This window comes from Notechis scutatus, chromosome Z, assembly GCF_049901735.1.
Source record: "Notechis scutatus isolate UNSWTSFEM ecotype Mainland chromosome Z, rNotScu1.2, whole genome shotgun sequence".
NCBI classification, from domain to species: domain Eukaryota; kingdom Metazoa; phylum Chordata; class Lepidosauria; order Squamata; family Elapidae; genus Notechis; species Notechis scutatus.
The window spans coordinates 90,980,409-90,998,869 of NC_142025.1; the positions used below are offsets into that span (position 1 = coordinate 90,980,409).

The window sequence follows — 18,461 nt, forward strand, 5'->3', positions numbered from 1 at the left end:
TAGTTTTTTTAAAAAACCATTGTTTTTTATTGATAATTTACTAGTTATATGTTTAGTAGTTGAATGGGACTTGAATGTCAGTTAGGACAGTGAGGTACAATTCCAGTCAAATACAAGTTTACTCTCAGAATAACAGAGTTGGAAGGGGCCTTCTAGTTGAACCCCCTATTCAACCAGGAAACCCTATACTATTTCAGACAATCTTTTCTTAAAAACCTCTAGTATTGGAGCACCCACAATTTCTAGAGGCAAATTATTCCACTGATTAGTTGTTCTGTCAGGAAAATTCTCCTTGTTGGTTCTCCCCTTGATTAGTTTCCATCCATTGCTTCTTGCCCTTCCTTAAGGTACTTTGGAGACTAGCTATTGGAACACTGTTGTCATGTCTCCCTAACCCTTCTTTTCATTGAACTAGACATATACAATTTCTGCAACCAATTTGTTGTTTTAGCCTCAGTCCCCTAATAATCTTTGTTGCTCTTTCTGCACTTTTTCTAGAGTCTCAACATTTTTTTAATGTCATGGTGACCAAAATGGAATGCAATATTCCAAGTGTAGTCTTATCAAGGCATTATAAAATGGTACCAATACCTCACAAGATCTTGATTCCATCCCTCTGTTAATGCAGCCTAAGAATGTATTGGCCTTTGTAGACTGCATTAACAAAGAGAATAAAAGATGAAATACTCACCATCTGATGTTTAAGTTTTTCCATTCTTTTTTACATTACCACTTCTCAGATGGTATCTTAAACTTCCTTAGTCTGGATTTTGGATAGTTTGTACTGACCCCTTAAAAAAGCCATGCAGAAGCTCTGACATTTCTAACAACTCTGCTCTTATCTCCTCTAGCATGTGACTGTTGCATTTTAGCTACCAAAGAGCTGTATTTAAAGAATTGTGTCTTTATCAATATATATTAATGAAGGCCTTGTAAAAATAAACTAAAATAAAATATGTAAAAACTTACAATACAATTTTATGAAATTAAAACCATTTTATTGTGCATAATTTTCTCTTTAGAACTGTAAGATTATCATACACTTTCTTGATGGTCACTGCACAAAAGCCACCCACCTTTGTTGCAGAAATGCTACAAAGGAGGAGAAAACTGGCTTTGTTAATACAGCCTAGCTTCTTTCCTCAGAGAAATAGCCATCTGGGGATCTATATTCCTACAAGACATTATAGAGGAAGTACTCAAAACTTACAGGATTAAAAAACCCTAACCCAGCCCCCCCCCTCCAAAGAAGACAGATAATTGCACAATTTTTTTGCATCTGTTCATTCAGACAACACTTTACAAAATAATTTTTGAAGGGGTCACTGCTGTAAATAGATGGGGGATGCACCACCATTGTAAGGTTTGATTGGATTAAGGCTTCCATTGTCATCTTGGCATTCTGTTATTGTGAATTTATTTCATTGCATTTTTCAACACTGTAAATCTACACATTTATTTCTTTTCTAGGAATTAATAATTGCAACAGCATTTTGATTTTTTTTTAACTGTCAGGTGCAATTGCAAAGAGCACATGATGAGCAACATCATGTTATTGAGCTGAATGGTATACAAATACAAACAACTGATGCTTTGGAAGTTAGGCTGATGAAGTTAACTTCTTGGTGGAATACTAATGTATTCTGTGGAAGTCTCTATTCTGGCAAGTTGATAAATCTAAAAGAGGGACATTGGATTTTATATTTTCTGTAAAGTGTTCACAACATAAAAAGTCATTTTATGGTCATTTATATTTTCTGGCATTTAATTTACACTCAAATAATATTCAGAAATGTCTTCAACACTTTCCAGTCCTGTACTTATCTCTGAAGAGTGTGAAATGAAAAAGCGCAGGTCTCTGCTTCTTGGAAAGAACCAAACTAAGACTCTTCTGGGGACAGAGCAAGAAACTGCTTCATCAGTTACTTTCCCATATCTCCCAGTTCCTGTACAGCAAATTTCATCTTCCATGATAGGTTTGTCAACAAAAAGGAGATTTTAGAAAAAGTATATCCTCCTTGAAGAATCATGTTTACAAAGATGAAGTCAATAATTCAGACTAAAATTATGACCCCAAATACACTGCCATTAATTCAGAATTAATTAAAATCTGATGAATGATGCGGCTGGGGTATCAGTGGAGCATTAAAACAATGCTGGCTCTGTGGCAGGAAGGGAAAGGAAGAATCCAATAGAATGAGTCAATCAAACATCCAAACTCAGAATCCACTTGGGAGTTAAAATTCATCACTTTCTACTGCATGGAGTTGTGTGTCATCTGCGTCAGTCATGCTACTGGCCTGAGACTCATCTGTGCCAACTTTTGAAAAGAAAAAATACACAAGAATAAGATTATTTATATTGTTTGCATATTTCACAAGCTATGACATTCTATAATGGGAAGACTAGTTTTCCATTATAATTTTTATATCTTATTTATACATTGTTCCAACCCAATTTTTGGAGAATTATATATAATCATGCATTCAAAATGTACCCCTTTCTTTCAAAGCTCAAATACTATGCAATTCCCAAAAGTACATGCAAAATCTTAGATCATTAATTAATTATTTTTTGAGTGAACTGGTCATATTTGAATTCAGTCTACGTAGATAGCTTCAAGTCCAATTCTATAATGCAGTTTTTCAAATAATTTTGATATATATTTGGTATGTAGTAATTAGACCAGGCATTTTGCACTTAGACAGCACAGGAATTTTAAATGATTTTCACCATTAATTATTTTTGTTATAAACTACACAATCAACCTGTAAAGCTAGTTAGATTCATAATCCTCACAATGTGAACCTTGTGATGGGGGAGCTAATAACTTGCTTAAGGCTGCCTGAACGTATTACAGTTTTATCCCTTCCTTCTTTCTCCTCCTTCCCCATATAACTTCACTGCAGCATATTTACAAAGTAACATTAGATTGAGATTGGAATTGCTCTATGCTTTTCTTGCCCTAAACCAAGACTCTGGACATTATATTACATCACATCAGAGAAGACAAATTCTAATTAGTGCTTCTGGATTCATAACTGATTTAATGAGCCAGGGAAAGGAAGCCCAGCAACTAGTTATTTTTCTATACCTCTTACATGAAGTACAAAAAATATAGCCTGATTGTTACATAAAATCTGCCATCATCCCTTTTATACCACCAGAATCCCTCTAAAGTGGGCACAGCCAAGTATTAAAAACTATTTTTATTTTTCATTTTTAAAGTTAAGGAGTTTAAACAGCAAAAGTATGTTTTAATTTTTGCAAATCTTAGGATACCCATCTCATGCTTTTAAATTCTTCAACCCTCTTTCCAAGTGAGTCCTCACTAAGTCTACTTTTGAAATGCCCTCAGAAGGACACACAAAATCTAGTGAAGCTATCAGACTGACATAAGCTACATATCCCTATTTTAAATGATCATCCCCTATTTTTTTTAAGATGTCATTTTTTAAAGGAGAAGCACTCTAGTGGTTCTAACTTTTCCAAGCTTGATGGTATTGTGCTTGAATATTGTGTATTATTTGCTAAAGCCTTATGTAAAAACTTAAGATGGGAGTTCCTTTTAGGAGAATAAATGATACTTCAGACAGTTCTGGTGCTGTTCTTATTTGTTAGGTTCCTATTATTCAATGATCAGATTGCTTTACTAGTCCAAAGTGTTATAATTTGCATACCCAGCTACATAGCTGTACCCAGCCAAACTTGGGTGATTTCAAAAAGCTTATTCTAGTTAATACATGAAGAGAAGACCATAGAAAACACCAAGGGTATAGGCTGGACTGGAAAAAAAAATTCATTCCACTGGCAATCATTTCTATAACATTTCCAAGATGATCTCATGGATATATCCATGAAATCAGCAAGAACTGAGCTTTATTCAAGGAACTTTACCTTTTATTGTTTGCTTAAATAAATATTTACTTTATATTTGTTTTAATTAGGAATGACAAAGAGAAGAATGACAAGAAAAAGGATGTTATACTATTCAAATACATTTTCCGGATATATGTGGGGATGCTTGATGTTCAAAACTTCTCTTCAGACTTGGAAAAAAATAAGGAAGCATTTTCAATTATTTCCAGTTATGAGATACAGTGACCATAAGAAAAGGAAAATGCATTTTTATACTTGTAAGAAACCTGCACAAACTAAGGTTTATGCTATATAAAATAGCAGCAGTAGTAAACTTTAGGATTGTTGCTGTGGCAGTATTTTCAAATTTCCAAATAGAAAGTATCTTTTTTTACCTCAAGAGAAGAACAAATAAAATAGCCAATATAAAAAAACAACCTGACTCATATGGACAGCATTCACTGATCTGTTCTTCTTGTGTTACAGGCTCTTCATCATCAGGTAGGTACCGCTTGTCAATGGCCTCTTTGATCTGATTATTGGCACCTTTGGGATCCAAGTCCATTGCCCAGGAAAAGTTCATCAGTGCAAGATGGGTCTGCCCCAACTTTTTATAAACCTTACAAAAAAAAGGTATACTTAGGTCAACTTGTTATGAATTTTTACTTCATATATTTTGGACCTGGTAGTGCTCTTGGTAGGCAGTTTTTATTTACAGTTTGTAGGCAGATATCTACCAGGATGTCATACCCGTAAATGGCATTTATTCCCCTCAAAGATTATACACAATAAAAACATTTTTAAAAATCAAATATGCCAAAGATGGAGAGAGATTGCTATATTTAGTGAGTAATACTGATACTATACACTGGTACCCAGCACCAGTCAGTTCTGGATGAAGTTATACTCCCCACCAATCCACTAAAATAAGGAAGAACATGGTACACATTATATATGAGATTGTCTTTAAATATTAATTATAATTCACACTGAATTTGAAAATATAGTTGCTGCATTGTTAAATAGGGTTGAAGTAGGGAAAATATCTCACTGAAGTAGAGCAGACTTGAACATCAAAATCATGAATGCTAGAACTATTTTTATCACAGTGTTATAGTAACAGAGTCTTGCAAGTCTGAATATGCCTCTCTCTCCTTCCTGTCTTTATCCTAAAGAGAATTAGTGAGTGTCCAAACTGGGATGCTTTCTCAAATTCCATTCCTGCCCGGGCTGAGATTTATCTTATTGATAATTGACCCGATGTCCCTTGACTTGCCTTACAATAAAGACTGTGGCACTTTCTCCTCTTTAAGATTATTCTCATAGCTCACTAAAGGTTCTTGAACAAACATCACTGTGTTCTAGTTATTTTTTAGTTCAACTTAAAAAACACTAAGGTTTATTTTTAAAAGTCTTTCCAACTTGAAAGAATCAGGCTGTCTCAAGAATTGCCTATTACTTATTATGTATCCCAACTGAAAAATCAATGGTATCAATTTTCCAACAAACCTCACCTCCCAGTCTTTTGTTTTGTAAAGCAATGCCATAGCAAGCCTATACAATCAGCCTGCACAACCAGAAAGGCAGCATAAATGCCGAACCATTCCCAGACTTTCTCCACAACTGTACGTGGGACCGAGAGGTGAGGAGGTGAACTGGTTGCTCACCACAGTGGACAGTACTGCTGAAACACAGTACAGTACATTTGGTGAGCATTGCATAACATTATTATCAACATTAACATTTTATCTTTTTACAGCAATCATTCAGAAAATAATATTCAAAATTGTTTTTACCTTTCCTATCAAAAAGTAAACAAGAGACTCTTTGGGAACAATTTGCTTTAGTTCTTCAAGTTCTTGCAAAGCATACTGAAAGAAAGAAAAAAAACTGAGTAGCTTTTTCAAGGGACTGCAGTAATAAAATTTAAATATATGCATCAATGAAAAGGTCTATTCAATACAATGAAGTCAATTTTAATTTCCATGTCTGATGCTTTGTTATTGTTTGACAAATATATTTATTGTGGTACACAGATAGACTTCGCTTACTGACTGCCTTTAGTTAAGTTACAAAGGTATAAAAAATATTGAGACAATCCACGTTTATGATCATTACGGTGTCTGCAGTCATGTGACTGCCATTTAGGTGCATCATTTCGCACAGTTACAACTACCACCACATCCTACAATCATATGACTGCCATTTATGTGCTTTGCAACTGGCTTGCAATATCTAAAATTAATAGGGAAGGTGGAATTAAAATCATAAAGGACAATTATATGATGTCTCACTTAATGACTGTGATGATTCACTTAGTGACCAACAGGAAAATGAGATCATAAGCCCGTCATAGTAATGTGCTTTTTCTGCTAAATGACTGCAGTACAATTGTACTTCCTAAGTGAGGACTATCTGTACAATTTGAAATGTTACAATGGGGTCTAGAAAACCAAGAGTTTCGTCTACTGTTCACTCCAAAATTTCAGATATAATAATGGATCAAGGAATTCAAGAAATTCTTGAAGAGAAAATATATTCCATTTCTCTATTATTTAGGTACATCTAGAAGAAGTTGTAAAAATATTCAAAAAATGAAGTAGCAACAAATAGAAAGTCATCATGATTATAACTAAGATAGAATTAATAAATTGCTGGAAAAGTTTCAGATACTTGGTCAGCTGACTAAAATCATAATGGAATAAGAGAAATTCATTGCCGGATTATATTTTGATGGCAAGCATTTAAAATGCTTCCTATAAAACTACTTTTTATTTAGGACCCCTATAGTAGTATTCTCTTTTTCAAATTAGGAATAATGTTTAACCATAAATCAATATGATATCAAGCAGCACTCCTTTTGACCGAGCAAGTAGTTCTCCTGGAGCAGTGGAACAATAGCAACAGCACTTAGATTTATATACCACTTCACAGTGCTTTACAGACCTCTGTAAGTGGCTTACAGAGTCAACTTATTGTCCCCAACAATCTGGGTCCTCATTTTATCCACCTCAGAAAAATGGAAGACCGAGTCAACCTCTAGCTGATGAAATTTGAACTGCCAGACTGTTGACAACAGGCAGTCAGCAGAAGTAGCCTGAGTACTGCATTCTAACCATTGCGCCATATGACTCCAAACAAAGTTTTGAATCACCAGAAGAGAAAAAGTGTTCTTATGGTCCTCAAAATCTAAGATTACAAAGAATCTTCTGTGGAACAAATCTTACTAACGTAAGTGAAATATATTTACAATTGTTCTGTATGCATTTTGCATTTGGCTTAAATGGCTAGTATTCTGTTTTCCCAAAGGAAAAAGCAGTTGTTTTCCAAAAACACCTCAAGTATAGTTCCCTTCAAATTAATTACTCACTTTGTACTTCTCATTTGCAAATAATACTGAGGCTCTGTGGAATTTGCAGAGGGGGTTCTTGGGATCAATGTTAATGGCTTTGTTCAGTGTATCCAAAGCTTTCTCAGATTTCTTCAGAGCATGTTGAACCTGGAAAAAAAAAAGAATGTCATTTTCTACATATATACAACCCCATGCTGGTCAATGTTCATATTATACATCAAACCTGTAAGAGATATAATTTACTTACAACTCCAATGTGGCACAACAAGACAGAACTCTGAGGATTAATATGAAGTGCTTTTTGGAAATGCATTTCTGCAAGGCTAAATTTCTCTTGCTTGTAGTAAATCATCCCCAATCCATACCTAGTATTAAAAAAAACAACAACGATGTATATAATATTACTACCAAAGATCAACTTTCTAAGCAAATTGACATATTTTTAATATTTAAGGGAGCTTAATGACTTTTCGCAAAATGTGATAACAAAATCTTTCTAAACATCAAAACCTACAATCAAAATTTCATTTTTTTCAGTTTGAGGCAAAAAGTCCACCAGCTGTTTCCAAGTAGAAACAAAATTAGATAAAGTCTAATGAGTTACACATTCTTTTCTTTAATTAAAACAGTTTTGCCATCTTCACTAATTCCATCACCATTACCATTCACTCTTCCATTGTGTCAGCTTGTGAATCTGCAGATACTTCAAGTAGCATCACCTCCAGAGGTGCAATGTAGATGTAGAGATAAAGAAGCTTGTTTAAGTGTTGATCCCAATATGAGGAAAGGTCACCTAACACTTTGGGAGAATAGATGATGCCATCCTCAGTTCACCTCTAGACTTTAGGGAGAAGGAATTCTATCAAAGTTTACTTTCTCTGTTCTGTCTGCTGTGCTTTATTCCATATTATGCAAATATTATTTCAATTAGCTTATATATACTGTACATTGGTGGGCAACCCCCTCCTCCCAGTAGTCCTTCTCCCAAGCCTCCATTCTCTGATGACCATTTAGTGCTGGGCCGCCTACCATGACTGACTGGATTTTTAGTTGTTTTTTTTTCTGAATTCAGTATGTCCCTTCTTCAGTTCAATCAATAAGTGAAATGTCTTTTAAAAAATCAAGAAAGTCCAATTGCCTTTCTTAAGCACCTTTGGGACAATGACTTGGATGACTGAGAACCTCCATTGACATCTAAATTCAATAGTATAGTGAAATGTAGTACTGATCATTTGTTCGCATGTTTAATAAGTTCAGTAGAGAAAAGTGAAACACTGACCCTTTCTTTGTCTAAACTGGTGAAACTGACATGAGTTCTGCTACATTTCATTCTCAGAGGATTAGAAGAGCCATTAGACTATTGGTTTCTATCGATCTTTAAAGTTTTACATAGAGAAGAAAAGCAAGAAAGAAGCAAGGGAATCCATCAACTCTGTCAACTTGGTCTGAACAGAAAATATACCCTATCTCTATGGCCAAACTGAGAGGACTTGAAATCTAGAAAAGGGTTTCTTAAGCAATTTCATTTCCAACAATTTATATACACGAAGCAAGGAACTAAAGGCTGCAATGCAGAAAGACACTAGTTTATAAGTTGATCTAATGTATAAAGGTATAAAGGTACTTAAGTTTGTGAATTCTTTTGGATTTTCAACATTTCTGCATAAATATAATCTAAAATTTGATTTGTTCTCTGCACAAATTCTAAGATTAGATTAACAGAGCCAGTTAAACAAATGAGACAAAGACTTGTTCATTTATTTTTGAGGAAAATTATTTAAATACATATTGGACAACTATGTGGAAAAACAACAGGAGTCACAGTAGAGATGCAACATGGATCAAACAAGTTGAATGTGAAATGAATAAAATGTAACTCACCATGGAAGACAGGTTAATTGGATAGGTAATTGGGTAGGAATGGTAATTGAAAAATTGTACAAAAGCAATCAACAAAGGTAAAAAAACAACCTGAAATGCTCCTGAACCAGATGAACTCCATGAATTTTGGCTAAAGTTAATGTCAAATCTATACTTAAGATTGATAGAGCAGATAAACAAAATTTTGGAAGCATCAAAAATGTAGAATAGTTAACACCTGAAAGGACCTTCCTAATTCAGTAGGAAAATTAGCCTAGAAAAATACATATGCATAATGTGATATCAATAGCCTCCAAACCACTTGCAGGCATAATTGCAAATCTAATTTATAATATCTGAAAATACATTATTTCCTCCCTATAAAAAGGAGAAGAAGAAACAGTAACAACAGCTTTGTCTACAGCTTGTATATATTAAAAAAGGCATTTGTTTCTGTTCTACATAGCTGGATTGAGAACTGTCTGAAAATTTTTGGAATGAGGCAAAATATTTGGCAATCTATGAATACTTCAATGAACTTTTGTCAATGCTGTGGCTAATGGGGAAGATGTTAATTTTTTTCAAGTAACTTATTACAATTTTTCCTCTTTATAGTACAATATCAATGGTCCCATCAGCAACAATATTGAGCAAAACAAATCTTAGATATCTAAAATTAGATATCTATCTTGGCTATAAAAGGAATAAAAATTTTGCATTTACTCTATATGTTTTTTTTTTTTTTTTGGCAAAATGAAGATTGAATTGGATTCCCTGCTAAAAAGCATAACAGAATTATGGGGTGCAAGTTGGCATTAATAAGTGTGCAATCTTAGCCACAAAGGCAAATAAAATTATTGTAAACAATAGCACCAAAAGAAGGTAAAGTACTTGGATATTGGGACAGTTTTGATTCACTGCAGAGAACCAAGTCATAGAAAGCATTTCTACCAGATATAATAATGAGTTTGTAAAATTTGAAATCAAAACTAAATGGTGGAAATATCTCCAAAACTAATTAATTACAGTCCCTGTTATTCAATATACAGTGGGAATAATTGACTGAACCCAGATGAAACTTGGTAACTTGGATCAGGAAAAGAAAACTGATGACAATGTGCCACGCTTTATACCCTGAATATCAATTAGCTATATTGGCCAAGAGCCAATGGGGTAGAAGACTTTCATAGGTGAAACAAACTGAAGAAAGAAAAATATGGCTTGAAGAACTACATAAAGAAAAGCCAAGGAAATTATGACAGAAATCAATCAAGGACAACAAAACAAAGATGAAGGCTGAGTATTGACAAGAAAGAATTTAAAGCTGATTCAAGCCAATGCACAGTCAATACTTGAAAGATATAGACGAGGAAACTGGTAAAAATCCCATATGGAACCAGTTGAGATGAGGAATGTTAAAGAAAGAAACTGAAGGCTTTATTTTAGCAGTTCAAGAACAATCTTTGCCAATAATTGTTTGAAAGCAAAACATTCAGCATGTAACAAAGAGCAGCAAATGTTACCTTTTAGAAAAAAGGATGAACATTTGACAATTTCATCAATGGCTGCAGCAAAATTTAGTACACTGACTATAAACATCATCACAACTGAGTTGCCAAAATTATTCATTGGAAACTTTGGCAGAGGTTTAGATTTCAGTAGCAAAAACTGACGAACATCAAATCAAGGTTTTGGAAAATGAGCGGGTAAAGATTCTACGGGACTTTAAAATTCAAACATATAGATACCTTGTTCATGACATGCTTAATATAGCAATTAATGAAAATAATCTAATTCATTGATGTTGTTATACCAGGTGATGCTAGATTGAGGAAAAGCAATTGGAAAAAAAACAAGATACTAAGATTTGCAGATTGTATTTGAATGCTTATAGAAAAAGAAATAATCTGTTATACCAATTATAACTGAAACCATTGGAATAATACCCAAAGGACTTCCTTAGTATTTGGAAATTTGGAATTTATCAGACCTGAACACCCTAATTTTATAAAACAAACTCCATTTTGCCTGGAATGCCTAAGTATTACCTCAGTTACTCTTTAGGCCCGTGGTTAGGTATTATTAAGTTTCCACCAGTCTTAGACCATAATTCTAACTGTAGATATCCACACATTATAATAATAGGTAAGTATATACCTGTACATTTATGAGAACTGGACTGAAATTATAAATAGAAAATTAGAGAGAAAAGCAAATATTTTTAAACTCCAGAATTAAGTTATATCTGGGATGGAAATGAGATTGTTAAATACTTTGAGGAGTAAATATATGCCCAAGGTTCATCATTTTTATTAATCAAAAATATTTCTCACCAAGCATTGTAGTGCCTTGGATTCATTCGGATTGCATTCCTAAAGCAGGATAATGCTCTCTCAAGTTCCTCTGTCAGCACAAATTCATGTCCCAGGAGAGTATAGGCATAAGCATAATTTGGATCAACTTGAATAGCTCTCTGGAAAAACTTGATAGCAATGTCATGTTCCCTTTGCAAACTGAAGCAATTTCCTGCAGCACACCATGCCTGGAAAAATGAAAAAGTAGAACATATACCACAAAACTATGATTTCTCCCTCTTTCTACTTTTAAGTGATATAATAAGAGGAAGAAGAAAATATTAATAAACTACTATTAACTAGTAGCTACTATTTAAATGCTCAGTCACGTAAAGTTTGCAAACTAAAATAAAGTAATTTCAACCTCAAATTTGTTCATTTAAAATTAAAGGAAAGAATCAGAGGCTAAACAGTAGTAAAAAAAAATGCCTGCCTCAAAATAATCAGAAATGATACCTCTGGTGAATTTTTATCCATCTCAGTTAAGTCTTTTGAAAGAACTGAAAGAGCTACATCTTTCTGCAGATGCCACAATGTGGTTGAATAGATTTCCATGCCTTCTACTCTGTAGTTTTCAATCCTTCTTACTTCAGAGAATATTCTCTCAGCCTATGACAATAATGGACAAATGCTATTTAATCAATATGATCCATTTTTGACATAACATGGTATATAGCGTTAAATGAAGCTCTTGTTTTTTGATACAAGGGTATAATTTGCTTCATAAATTAAATGTTTCATCTTAAGAGAAGTGTGATTCATTCTCAACAAGTTTTATTTTAAAAAATGAGACAATATCCATTTCCCCCCTCTTTACATAGAACCACATAGCCAGAAATTGTTTCTGTATTAATTGACCCATTTAGAGAGTATCTAAAAGGAATTTGCATGATATCCTGGAAACAGACCATGGAAGGAAATGAAATAAAAAGCCACAGGACTTATAAACAGCTATTTAATTTTTTTTTTTTTTTGCAATGCCACAGAAGCAATATTTTGGTAAATGCTTTGAAACTTTTACTGAAATGGGTGGCTAGTCAGTAATAATCAGATGGCCAACCATCCAGCCCTGTTCTGAATAGCATTGATACTGCATTAGAATGTGTGTGTGTGTGTGTGTGTGTGTGTGTGTATTAAGAGTTCTTTTAAGCTTAGAATTTCTCATTAGGATTGCTAAAAAAATGAGAGTAAAGGAAATTTGAGCTAGTTTTCAGTTTATGTTTTGGGGTCAATTTTTGTACAATTCACTGCAAATACAGAATGTAGTATTCCCCAAAAACTATTTAATGGCCTCTTTACCTGCATATATTCTGCAAGTTCAAAGTAAGCTCTTCCAATATGGCATAGCACCCAGCCCGTGTTGTAGTGGTGAGAAGGCAAATGACTCAGTATATGAATGGCTTCTTTACAATTGTAGGAACACAAGGCTAAATATCCTTTCCCCATATCACGAAGAAGGCTCATCAAACCTTCTAGGAAAAAAATGCAATAAATACACAGGAGAACAAAGAGATAAATTTAAAGCTGCCTCTGTGCTACTGGTGACAAATGTGGCACATATTCTCAAGAAACCTAGATGAAATTCCAACAGTTAAGAGTTAATAGAGCATAACTGTGTTCTTCCAGTGAATAAGGTGCTGAATAGAACTAAAGAGATCTGGTCCAAATTCAAACTTTGAGATATAACTTCATACACAAATATCCTCTGGATCACACCATGTATCTGTAAAAATTCATGATTGTTGTTCACTACTGTTAAATTTTCTTTCAATTAAGAAAGAAATTAAGATTCTGAACATCATGGCAACTTAATTAGAAAGAACAAGAATTTTAGAGGAACTTGCACTGTTCATTTTAACTCGATTCCAACAGGTATTTTCTATGTTTTACCTGCTTTTGAATTTTACACTACCACTGCCTTTTGGGTTTGGCACAAGTTTACTATTCTGAAGGAATTCTCAGAAATATTCTACACACCTGCTGCAGCTTTCTGTAATGTAAATGCCTGGATTTGTGGTGTTACTGAGGTAATCTTTCCTTCTGAAATAATGGACGAATCAAGTTTGGTGATTTCCAAACTGTCATTTATGTTTGGCTGTGTGATCCCTCCTTTACTGGTTTTACATTTTGTCTTTCGGTTTGCAATTTTTGGTGGAAACTTCATTTTTAACTTTTTACTATTTTCCTATGAAAGAAGAAAAAACATTTTAAAGAATCTTTCCTGGCAGCCAAATAGCAAAATATACTATTCAAAACAGAAATTTGCAAAACAATTCATGGTAGAAATTTAGAGGAACTTCATTTTGGTTTGGATGGGGAACCTCGGCCAAATTTAACACGTGATTTCATTTAATTTCATGTAGTATCGTACTGAAGAACTCACTGGAGAAGAGCCTAATGCTGGGAAAGATTGAGGGCAAAAGAAGGGGACAACAGAGAATGAGGTGGCTGCATGGAATCACTGAAGCAGTAGGCATGAGCTTAATTGGACTCCGGAGGATGGTAGAGGACAGGAAGGCCTGGAAGAACGTTGTCCATGGGGTCACGATGGATTGGACATGACTTCACAGCTAACAACGACATTGTACTGAAATATATACTTCATAATCCTATTAACTGCACTTACTTTGGCTTTTGCCTAATTAAATTTTCCAAGGCTTTGTGATTTTTGATGACATTTTATGGCTTTGAACTAATTATCTGATTTCATACAATAATGGAATGAGACAACAAAACACATAATACCAATTTTCTATAATAGAATTACTTAAGCTTATAGAATAAAAGATGCCCATGACCTCTTTCCACCCAGTTTTTAACATTATAGACTCTCAATTCCACTCAAGAAAACTGAACAAGAGCTATTCTACAGTATATCAACAATATAACTTAGCATGGACTGAGTGATTATACTGATGGGAGGGAGGGAGATGTCTCAAAAGTAGAAGATATAATGGTACTGAATACAGTTTCTTCAGAATGTTTGCAATTACAGCTTTACTACACTTCATTATTGATTTAATGGATTTTGATATTATTTTTATCAGTGATTTTAATATGAAAGATGTTTTGAAAGGATGATAGCTCTTGGTCTTCAACTGAAATATATCTAAAATGTGTACAATTTTATTTAGAACACCTCTACATCTGAAGTGAAGGATAATCTGTAACACTATCATATGAAACATTTGTAACGGGGTTGCATTGCACTCATGTCGAAAGCACTGAGACACTTCCAAATTGAGAGGAATTAACCAGTGACATCATCTTTGCCCGGGGAATGCCCAGTTAGGGGCTCCTTTCATGTCCCCTGCAGGAACTGGAGCAAAGGATGGGAGCTCACCCTGTCCCATGGCAGCACTTAGGTTTCAAATACAGGCTTGCTGCTTGCCAATCCAGTGCCCTAATCACATGAGCCACCATGCTCCATTGTAATGGAATAAAAATAATTATTCATTTTACAATGAAAACAAGGGGTATTAATTTGTTGTGATATATGTTTTCACAGCCTAAGGCAATGCTGCTTAATCTCAACAATTTTTAACACATCTGGACTTCAACTTTCAGAATTCCACAGTCAGGGAATTCTAACAGTTCAATCCACACACTAAGTTGATGAGATTGAGAAATGCTGTCTTAGAATCAATTCTGCTCAGAAAAATTTGATACCGATATGAAGGTGACAGTCCTGTTTTAATTATATCTGTAGTTCCATTAAATATTTTTTGCTGCTACTCATTTATTGAATTTTGCTGCTACTCATTTATTGAATTTCCTGAAAAAAAATTAATTAATGAGAGACACCGACCTTCCTGACCATCTGGAAAAAGCCTAAAAACCTAACTCTGCCAGTTAATTTGGAGTACCAATGGAGGATGAGAGTATCACAGTGAAGATGATTGATCAATTAACAATGGATTCCACCACCCCATATCCTGCTCCCACCCTCTTTTACATGGGACATAGTATTCTGGATTTTATATTTTTAGTTTATATAGGGTTTATTTTTTATTATTATAAGCCACCCAGTATTACCTTGAGGTAAGATAGGAGGCAAATAAAGAAATAATTACATACGTACATATTGTGCAGAATTCCAATTTACCTTGGTTGTAGAACTATCACTGGAGAACAAACGTGAACTTCTTCGAGGCAGCACATTAGGGGGAGCAGCAATAGTTGGGCTCAATACCTGAGGAGTTGTACTGGAGAGAGAAATCAAATTTCTTAACATAATTTATGAGTTAGGGTTTCAACTGTGTTTCTTAACCAGAAATACAGGAAACATGACAACAGCAGATGCAGCCTAGGAAGGAAAACATATATCTGGGAGTAGGAAGGAAAATTATACACCAGGTTAGGAAAACATTGCGTACCTCGTCTGTGCACCTGAACTTTGGGTCTGGGCAACAAGGATTGGTGTTACTTCCCGACTATTACCACTTTGTGAGAAGACCGACTTTGTTCCAGCTTGATTTATTCTGGTAACAGTCTACACAAAAATGTATCATAATGTTAATTATGCATTATATTTATAGCAATTGCAGACTATGACATGACTTTCACTGGCAGAGACAGGAGACAATCTGCTAAGTATATTTATTTTATTAATTCATTATATTACCTAGAGAGAAGAATGTTAAGTAGAAAGTGATATGTATTTTACTGCATGATTAACACCATAAAATAACCCATTAGCTTTGACAAACATCACACTGTTCAAAATATTCTTTTCTTCTTATAGGCCCACAACTATGGCACAGCAATGAAAGATAATTGAATTCTGCAGTGCACTCACAAGAACAGGGCAAGAAGGAGACAAGGGGTAAGGCAGAGGGAATATTCAGTTTGTATAAAAATATTAGAAAAAGATATAAGATTCCAAGAGAAAAATATAAAAAAAGTTACCAGAAAGTCAATAAAACATGAAATTTTAAAAAGGATAATAGACAATTGATAGAGATAAAATATCTTGCAATACGATCACTGTATTAAAAATTAAAAGAAAAAAGTAGAAAGTACAAACTGAGAAAATAGTAGTACACATATTGATATATAATAGAATTTATTATAATCATAAGCATATTAAGATTAGCAGGTGGAAGAATATGATTAGGTATACTTAACTGTATTATTATTTTTGTTGTTATTGTTATTATTAATTATTATTAACAGTGTGTAAAAAATATATTGAAACTTATAGCTTTCAAGGATTATACATTTAAGGGATGGAGATATAATCCCAATTATATCTCCTGATTAAACTTTATTAATAATTGGACTTATTGGTGTTTCTAGAAAATTAAGATATTGAAATTATGGTGGAATATTGAGTAATTTTTAAAACATTAAAATATTAGTGACTCAGCAAGGGACAACAAATACGTATGAAGAAATGTTATTGATGTTTAATGTATTTAAGGATAAAATGATAAAGAATCATAAAGAGAGAATTGTATTGCTTAAAGACAAAGATGTGAATGTAGAAGAACAAACCAGGTGGGGGGGGAAAGATGCGTATAAATTGGGAAAATAGTATTATACATACTGATATATAATAGTGGTATTATATAATAGTATATAATAATAGTATTATACATACTGATATATTATAATTACAATGTGCATGTTAAGGTTAGAAGTTCAAAGACTAGGATTATGTATATTTAATTGTATTATTATTGTTAGCATTGTGTAAAAGGTATGTTGACCCGGTCAATACACTGTTCATAAAATATGTATGGTTGTTAAAGGAAAATTACAAATAAAACATATATCTATATCTATCTATTTATACAGAACAGGGCTATATACTGTCAAATATCGTCCCTGTCATTGTATTTTTATTCTCTTATTCTTGTTTTTGTTTTTATTTGACAAATTCCAATAAATAAATAAATTCAGTAAAAATCCTGAAGGAATAACTGTATGATGGATTACAAGTTTCTAAAGCAGAATAATCTAGTAATTAATCTACTTTATTAGAAAAATGTTACTTGCCAATGAGCTTGAATTTATAAAGGCCATCTTTGCAATTGTGAAACCATAATGAAGCTGGTTTCAATTTGTTATTAACTTCAGCGGTCTATATATAAACTAGAAGCATCCATTTTATGGAGCGGGAGAAATTAAGGATGAGACAAAATAACTTTGGTTTTATATTAATTCTGCCATACATTAAATAGTTTTCTCTACCAGATTTTGAATACTTGCTCTGAATTCCTTTTATGAGCTAGCATGTAAAAAAAAAGCAGTGTAAACATGAAAGTTTGCAAAGGATTCTATGATTTGTAAAGATAAGCACCTTAATATAATTTAAAAATAAAAATCCTGTTTCTACATCTTGGAAAATGTATATTAAAAATATTTCCAGATTATTTATATAAGGTATATGCATATTTTCCCCTAGTATTATGTTTAATAGGAAAATAATAGAGGGGAAATTCACAGAAACTAAATATCATATTGACATTTTTTTTGTAAGGAACAATTAACCATAATTTTACATTTCCTTGAGCAACCTTAGATGCACATCCAACAGCACAAGATACCTTCTTGGAAGGGGCTCCTTGAGGTGGCACATCAATTACGGAAGAAGAGTTTGTGCAGTTTTGTAAATAAGATCCATCTCCAGGGCTAGGAGTTTCCAATGGCAATATTCCAAAGCTGAGGAAACATACAAGAGATTTCAATATACATATGTTCCTAAAGAAAAAGGAGGCAGGAAAAGAGAGCATTTTTGAAAACAACAAAAATTTGCAGCCTAAGGCATATATATATACTGTGAAGTATCTTTATTTTAAGAATAAGGATTTACAAAATTCCAGTTATATATGCATTAAAAATATAACATTAAGATAATATACTATGTTATGTTAACACTATGTTCAAATATTGGAAGTAGCTTCATTTTTTGTTTGTTATCAAAAAGCTATTTTTCATTTTTGATTAATCATTTAAGGCTATAGAATACTTTGTAAGAAAACAACCGTTCTAATTAAAATGATAAAAGCCAATCTGGTGTAGTATAGTAGTCA

The 18,461-nt window shown here is 33.4% G+C and overlaps 1 protein-coding gene across 4 annotated transcripts in view; it reads right to left on the reverse strand.

Annotated features, from left to right (window-relative positions):
* Positions 1–18,461, reverse strand: part of CDC27 (cell division cycle 27) — a 37,941-nt gene continuing 19,480 nt past the window's right edge. For 2 of the 4 annotated variants that reach the window (XM_026679758.2, XM_026679757.2), the window contains exons 8-19: positions 17,976–18,090; positions 15,801–15,916; positions 15,530–15,629; positions 13,402–13,609; positions 12,724–12,893; positions 11,881–12,033; positions 11,404–11,612; positions 7,458–7,575; positions 7,229–7,357; positions 5,655–5,729; positions 4,297–4,477; positions 1–2,320 (exon numbers count right to left, since the gene is read on the reverse strand). In XM_026679758.2, the coding sequence (XP_026535543.1) occupies positions 2,238–2,320; positions 4,297–4,477; positions 5,655–5,729; positions 7,229–7,357; positions 7,458–7,575; positions 11,404–11,612; positions 11,881–12,033; positions 12,724–12,893; positions 13,402–13,609; positions 15,530–15,629; positions 15,801–15,916; positions 17,976–18,090 (1,657 nt within the window). In that variant the 3' untranslated portion in view covers positions 1–2,237. Of the gene's footprint in view, positions 2,321–4,296; positions 4,478–5,654; positions 5,730–7,228; positions 7,358–7,457; positions 7,576–11,403; positions 11,613–11,880; positions 12,034–12,723; positions 12,897–13,401; positions 13,610–15,529; positions 15,630–15,800; positions 15,917–17,975; positions 18,091–18,461 lie in introns of all 4 variants that reach the window. The other 2 variants (XM_026679756.2, XM_026679755.2) reach the window with 1 other exon arrangement.